The sequence below is a fragment of the Carlito syrichta genome, unplaced genomic scaffold (genome assembly GCF_000164805.1).
Source record: "Carlito syrichta isolate Samal-C Ts95f unplaced genomic scaffold, Tarsius_syrichta-2.0.1 Scaffold165398, whole genome shotgun sequence".
Lineage (NCBI taxonomy): Eukaryota > Metazoa > Chordata > Mammalia > Primates > Tarsiidae > Carlito > Carlito syrichta.
Window position 1 is genome coordinate 7088 of NW_007109494.1, and position 7917 is coordinate 15004.

At 41.0% G+C, this 7917-nt stretch overlaps 1 protein-coding gene across 1 annotated transcript in view; it reads right to left on the minus strand.

The window, feature by feature from the left end:
- Positions 1 to 1271: 1271 nt before the first annotated feature.
- Positions 1272 to 7917, minus strand: part of LOC103252509 (tetratricopeptide repeat protein 28-like) — a gene marked incomplete at its 3' end in the record, with an annotated part of 19804 nt that continues 13158 nt past the window's right edge. Inside the window, exons 6-8 of the mRNA XM_021709131.1 lie at positions 6299 to 6428; positions 3397 to 3615; positions 1272 to 1437 (exon numbers count right to left, since the gene is read on the minus strand). Coding sequence (XP_021564806.1) covers positions 1272 to 1437; positions 3397 to 3615; positions 6299 to 6428 — 515 coding nt within the window. The remainder of the gene's footprint in view (positions 1438 to 3396; positions 3616 to 6298; positions 6429 to 7917) is intronic.

Below are 7917 nucleotides of genomic sequence, written 5' to 3' on the forward strand. Positions count from 1 at the left end.
GCAGCTTTACTTCTAAATTCTTGAGAGTTCCACACTGTCAACCAATTGTAACTGCCAAACCATTGCCTGGGGTTACGGACACAGATATTCAGGATGCATAGCAGTCATAGGAGAAATAAGATGAAAGTGTGAGTATGTTGCTAAAGCCTGTTCATACTTAAAACAGAAGCTAGAAATGACATTCTTACATGCTTTGGCTAATTTCTCAAAATATGACAGTAATTTTGAAAATTAAAACCATAACAAGCATTGGCCTGGCCTGGAAGTCTGGGTGAGACCTAGATAGTTTTGATCCTGGCTCTCACACTAACTTGGCTGTCAGCAGGTCCTATTTTAGTGCTGACTTCTGTTCAATAAAGAGTCTGGACTAGATGACCACTACAGCCCCTTCCAGTCTTGACATAAAATTATCCAAAGATCAGTCCAGTTGCTAATTATAACCACCACACTCAGGAGTCTGGATGAAACATCTCTAAAGAAATCATAGATACCTTGTCAGGATTTTTATGATTATATATGAAATTATTCAGGAGACAAGCAGATGTTATTGGGGTCTGACACCAGCTAGCACAGCAGCTTCCCTGACACGTGGGTCTTCTAGACACTTGTACATCACTGGATGGAGAACTGAGGTGACTAGGAAATGTGGTTACAACCCAGCTCTCAGGTACCCTCTTCTTTTGATTTTCCCCAGAAGCAGGGTGTTTGTAGAAATTATTTTCCCTATGTAAAATACTCATTATGATAAAATGTTTTCATAAACTTATGCTTTGTTCTTCATATTTGGGAGTTCAACTCCCTTCACTTCAGCTCCCCAGTGCACAGATCTGTGCACATATCCTGTCACTGATGCTCAATTTCTCTCTCCAATAGACATTCAGCTATAATATAAACATTACAATGTGTTCATAACCAAAAAGAATCTCAGTTATACTTGGCTTGTATGTTAAATTCAAAGTTATGTTTATGTTTAAACAGCTTACAAATGCTGCTTAGAGAATGGGCATCTCTGATGAGGCCCTTCTCCATCTGAAGAGAAATTACTAAAAAGAATAAAGGCAGACCACTAAGGGGCTTACACTCCAGAAACACATATTTGTTTCTGCTGTAGCAACTGTGAATAGACTGAACTCAAACGTGTGAATTCCAAAAGATTTCTTCTATTAGCTCAAATAGGATGTTTGCAAATAATAATAATAATAATAATAATAATAATAATAATAAACTTGAGATTTATATACTAATGGGCTTGGGAATGTTTTACTACCTACCTTGAATAGTAAGACTCCACCCCTAGAGCCTCCCGGACACTGGCAATATGCTGCTCTAGGGTGGAGCTGGTCGCTGTTGGAAGCGTTGCACTGCTGCCGGTCTGGAAGTCACCAGAGTTTTCCACCATGTTATCACCCAGGTAGTGTTCGTGAAACTTCAGAATTCCTGAAGCAAGACAAACACAGCCAACATTATACATGATTGGAGTTGGGGAAGGGAAAGCTGAAGGCAGGGGACAGGAATGTTGATGGTGTGTGACTTCTTTGACAAGCATACCATCCTGCAAAACATGTGAAGAAATCATGAAATCCAAGGTTTGGGGAGGGCTTTCTCTATTTTGGTAAGCACCCTTTTAACAACTTTTACCATGAGGCTTGGTGCTTGAAACTAGGGAATTCAAGATGCAGCTTGTGCTTTTCATGGTATTTTCAGAAGCTCCTGGAATAAAGACTACTTCATGTGTATTTCAAAACAGATGCTTCTTATAACATCTACTAGGGAAGATCTCTTTTCAGGACTAGTACATGAATATGCCAAGGTATACTGCAGAAACCGAAATCCCAAACAAAAATATAATTAATTAGCCAAGTAGAAATTGTATTACAAAAGATCTTTCATTTCGCAAAAGCAAATTATAATAAACATGCAGTATAAAGCACAGATAAAACATTTTAAACCATTTTTAAATATGACTAACTGGTCAAAAGTCATTAATGGCTTAAAGGAGCAAAAATGATGGCTGCATGAAACTGAGGCAATCCACAGTGGTTTTTCTGGCAATAAATAGGACATATTCTCAAATGGTAATGAGGTGTGTCATCCCTGGAAAATGCTGGTCCTCTCTGATTGGATTAAAGCCCCTAGTGAAAGCTTCAGAGCCTCATTAAGAGCAAAAAGGAATGGAAAAAGAAGCAATAGAACCCTCATTATACATGGCTCATTATTACAGGGATTTGGATATACCACCTGTCAAATCATGTCCCCGGGATGTAACAACCACAGACAGAAAGAGCTTGATACCTCCCAGTTATCAACCTTGTCCCCAGGAGTATTTGTGCCACTTAGGGAGCTGGGATCACACGGATTCCATACGGCCAACATTCATTCATCAAGTCACTATGAAAATCACAACTTAAAACCTTTAGCATAAAAAAAGGTCAGAGGAAAGAATGCTCTTTGTGGAAAGCTCATAAGTAACACGGAATTAAAGGGAAAAGATTATAAAAAATAATGTTGACGCATAGAATGTATCGGCACAAATGCTTAGAACACAAAAAGCATCTGGGAACAGTCATCTAGCCATTATTATTATTATTTTTAAATCAAAGGGACATAGACATAATCAAGAAAATCTTGTCAATCCTCCCTGGCAGTTAAAGTTTTTGAAACTGGCTTACAGATATTCAAGGAGTCCATTTGTCAAGATTCCCAATTATAAGATTCACTTCCCCAGTCAATAAACTCTAATTGGATCTGGTATGTCTCCAACATGGTAAAGCCATCAGCATTTTATTATGCAAAAAATATGGCCCTAACAGCTAATTAGTGTTTCTGTATTTAGTGAAACTGTTACAGCCTGAACATTCAATGCTGATTTAATCAAAGGGGATTTTTACTTCTGAAATAGATTTACAACAGAGCCGGTTAAAAATGGGTTTTGTTAAACTCAGACATTTCAAGCATAAGATTTATTTACATCCCATGATAGAGTTGCTATTATCACTTTAGTCTTTTTAACTTTGCCATGACAAAGGGTCACAATTATTAAACCATATTTAGAAGGAATTTGTTAGGATTTGCAGTCATCGCTTTATTAGCTAATGAACAACAGCTGCCTACAAACAGGGCTGCTGGTGAAATTAATCCTCTGGCTCTTAGTTTTCCTTGATAAATGCTTCCACACTCACCAGTGAGGAGTACTGATTTCTTGGGGGAATGAGAAAGCTGGGCTGTCTTACTAATGGAATGCCCCACCATGGAATATCTACCGTGGCTGAGGTTTTGCTAAAATCCAACATCAGCTCCTTAGTCTGATCTATGATAAGATACCTCTTCAATCTCTATTCATTAGACTTCCACAGGTCTAGTCTTTTAATTGACTGTTTCCACAGAAAGAGATCTTACCTGCCCCAGGAGCAAGCAGCCAGCTATACAGGTAGCCCGCAGCCAGGGAATAGTAAAGCACTAGCCCCCTCTGGCCATTGACCATCTCTAAGATCTGATCAATAGTGACTGGGGAGTAGGGGTCGGAGTCCTGTTGTCCTGTCTGTCGTTCCACCAGAAGATCAGCAAATGCCCTTGTCCGTCCTCTTTCTGCCACAGCCAGGGCTTCATCATGATGGCCTAGGAGACAAAGGGATGGGCTGAGGAATCCACAGTGAGTGTGTGTACTTAGAGAGGGCTGTCAGTTACAGTTATCAGATCCTGGGCAGAAACCTTACAGCCTCCGCTCTCCAATGTGAGACAGAAGCTCAGTTGCACTACTCCAACTCAACTCCCTGCATTAGATAGTGGGTGTTGGGTCCACTATCATAAAACTCCACATGTTTAGATTCAACATGACTGATTCTACACTACCCAAGCCATTGGGCCTTCACCTACCTTGCAGCCAGCGCTACAAGAGAGCTGATCTAATTCAGTGTATTTGTCCTCAGCCCTGTCCATTCTCTGCTTCACATCCTGCGTTGCTCCCTGACCTGGCTTCTGACACTTCACATCCTATTCACATGGCTTTCTGGACCTGATGCTTGGCACTCTGGTTACTCTCAATTCCTTGCTCCACTTAGATTCTGATGAGATCTCCAGGACATGTTTCCTGAGCATCTCTCTGCTTGATGCAGCCCTTCTATGCACCACATTGCCCAGCCGTGTCTCTTCATTTCCACCCCAATTTATACCCTTTACACATGCCAGTCCTTTTCTGGGTGTGCCCTTTCCCCTTTCACAGACCAAGTCTCAAAAAGAAGGACTGTAATAATTGTCCTGCCTGTCTCAAAGGGCTATTGTAAAGACTAAATTAGGCACTACATGTAGAGATGCTGGGGAGGCATTACTGAAAGCATCACATGTGTAACAGGTAGTATTACTATTATGAGAGCTGATATTTCAGTCCATTCAGGGGCAAAGGATTTACCTCTGAGGTCTCTATTTCTTTAAAATTGCTTTACTATTTCAAGCATTTCCTCAGTCTTTCAACCCAACTTCTAACCCCATTTCTTCCAAGAAACTAGTCAATAATCTAGGTTAAAAGTTAATGCACCAATATCAAAGTACAAAAAATGTAAAGCAACATACTTTCAAGTGAGGATTGTTTATACGTGCTGAAGGAATGCAATGCAGAGGATTTACTTGTGCAATAAATATAAACCAAAAGAGTCACTAGAACTAGGGGTCAAGGAGAACAGGTGGAAGCAGGAGACCGGATGCGGCAGCTCCAACAGCACTTCAAGGATGCTGGGCTTCCTATAGTTCGGGTAACCGTAGAAAGTAGAGATTTATATGTGTATGCAAATGTCTCCTTTTGTTCTATTAAGTTATTAACTGGAACAGCAGGAACAATTTGTGTGCACATTGGAAAATCGGCCCCAAAGTGCTGACAGACTTAACACTGTGATTATAACAGATAATAAATTGAAATCCCAGGCAATGAGCACATTTAATAGACACATTTTTCAAGAGGAAACTTGAGTACTTGCATATACACAGCAAAGAAAAGGTTCCCAAAAAAGCTTAACATCTACCTTCAAAGATTTTGTTAGTTCCAATAAACATCTCCTGGGAAGTAGCAGGTGACAGGAGAGCTGGAAGAGGCTGACTGCAATAGTTAAGGCCCAGGTGAGGGAAGAATCCTAAGCACACAGGCTTGGGAGAATGATCACTAACTGCCTCACAGCCTAGGAGGCAGACCCAGATGGTAAAGACATTTATTAGATAGCAACATTGAAAGACGTGTGGCTGAGGAAACAGAGAAGAGGCTAGGTGCCTTAGTCAGATGCTTGAACCAGGTGTTACTGATGAGAGGGAACCTGAGAGGGCACACCTGGCTCAAGCATCCCTATCTTGGGGACACCTCTTCTAGCTCCTGGATCTGCCAGCCAAGCAACTGTTACAACAGCATCTGAATTTACACTGTCCTACAGTGCCAGTTAACAGTGTACTGGACTTACTGACAGATCTCTCAACAGCCAAGAGCTTCTTGAAGTCAGGAACCGGACTTCTTCACCATAATACCCAGGGCTGGCATTCAGCACATACAAGGTGGGACTCAAAAGACCCCAGAATTTATGTATTAAAAAATTGTGTATTTATTCTTACATGTTTAAACTTCAGTCACCTTCAAAGTATTCTCTGTTTGATGCGGTACACCTATTGAGATGCTTTTTCCTCTGTCCAAAACAGTTTTTGAACTTGGTCAATTTTGATGCCTTTTAGTGCTTCTGCCATTTTTTGTTTCACCTCTTCCACATCAGCAAAATCGTTTCCCTCTGAGAACTTTTTTCATCCAGGGAGACAAAAAAAAAAAAAAAAAAAAAAAAAGTTGCCTGGGGCGAGATTGGGTGAATAGGGAGAATGGGGCATGGAGGTCATGCCATTTTTGGTCAAAAACTGATGAACACTCAGCATGGTGTGGGCATGTGTGCTTATTAATCACCCATTATGAAATGGGCAAACATACTGAAAGAATCTCCAAAAAAATGCACTGAAGCCAGATGCAGCCTCTCACGACAACAAAACGCATACACACACTGATGCCGATGGGTTCCTAGAACACTCACCTAGCAGGGGAAGCCTGTATTACAAGGGGCCCACCCTCCAAAAACTAATTCTAGTTTTGGGGGGTTCCCCCTCATAGTAGGTGCTCAGCTAATATTGATTAAATAAAGGAATAAAAATTCAATGGCTGATTGCAGTGTGGCTTAATCTGTTGTGAAAACAAATCATATTTACTCACAGAAGTCACTAAACAACTTGAACACACAGATAGTATGCGTACACACACTTAAATGGAATCCCCAGATGCTCTCACCTAGGCTAACAAGCACTCGCTGCAAGGCTTGGTAGGATGACGTCTGCAGGTCAAAAAGGGAGAGTTTGTAGTCGGTGCTCAGCTGTGCCTCGTGTCGGATTGTTTCAAACAAGGCTGATGCCCTGTAAAGCTGCAAGCAGGAAGGAAGAACATCATCCATTTTCAGTCACTGGTGTCCAGCCTCTTACAGACTGGAGACAACTTTGCTTATTGTTTGGTGTACAACCTAAACATTTGTTTATATGTTTGTTTTTCAAGATGTGAGGTACAATTCAGGGTTAGGTATGCAAATGGTCATTGTGTAGGCAACGTTTGGGCCTCACTTTTGGTCCCCACTTCACCTGGTTTGAGATCAGGTACCCTTATTGATGAGGTAACTTAAACAGTTTTTTAAGGGTTTGAAAGGATGAGTCTTTATTTCCAGGAATGTCTTTGTAGATCTGAAAAGGTATCAGATCATACTCATTAAATTATAGTTTATGTAATAAATTTTTGACACATACAGGGATCTAAAAGACAGGGATTAGACTTGTGGTCTAAAGGATATTTTTAAAAATCAGCTATTAATCTGACTAAATGCTGATTTTTATTCAAATGAACAAAAAGCCTCTCCTCTAGTAATCCAGCAACCCTAACGCATCACGCCTGTGCCTCACATTGAGGAAGGATGGGAGTGGGACAGGTGTGATGGAGGCATACTGGACAGAGACGGGGCTGAGGGGAAGAGAATGCTCCAGGGTCAGGTCTTCACTGGGTAGGCTCCCCAAGAAGCCATACCCACTCACATGGACACTTCAGGGACCAACTGACATTCCTAACAGGGACAGTGTCCTGCTGCTCTAACGGACTGCTCCCTCACCGATGCCACAAGACTTTTCTGACTGATATTTTCTCCGCCCCACCCCCACCTTGCCACCTTGTCTAAGATACTGATATTTAAATGCTGGAAATTCAGTATCAAATTTTAAATTTATCCAAACATAAAAAACAGAATTCTAACACTAAGAGGCTTAGACCAGGAGAGAGCTAAGAGAGAGAAATGTGTTCCTAATTCTGCCTCTAATTTGCTATGTGACTTCTGGCAAGACTCAGAGGCTCAGTTTCTTCCTATTTTTTATTTTTAGAATTTATTTATTTTTGAGTCAGAGTCTCACTCTGTTGCCCAGACTGGAGTGCAATGGCACGATCATAGCTCACTGTAGCTTTGCCCGCTTGAGCTCAGGTGATCCTCCTGCCTCAGCTTCCAGAGTACCACCATGCCTGGCTAATTTTTTAAATTTTTTGTGGAGACAAGGTCTCACTATGTTGCCTAAACTGGCGTTGAACTCCTAGGCTAAAGCAATTCTCCCACATTGACTTCCCAATTCTGGGATTATAGGCATGAGCCACTGTGCCTGGATGGTTTCTTCCTCTTTATAAAGGGGGACAGTTATTCTACCTCATAGGATTTTTTAAGAAATAAATCCAGTGAATGAAGTAACTTTGAAAATTGAAAAATCACTAAGTCAATAAAAGTTCTAATTTTTACAACCAGAAAATCAGGGGATACTCCTCCCTTCCTCTTTTTCTTTTTTTTTTTTTGAGTTGGAGTCTCACTCTGTCGCCCAGACTGGAGTGCA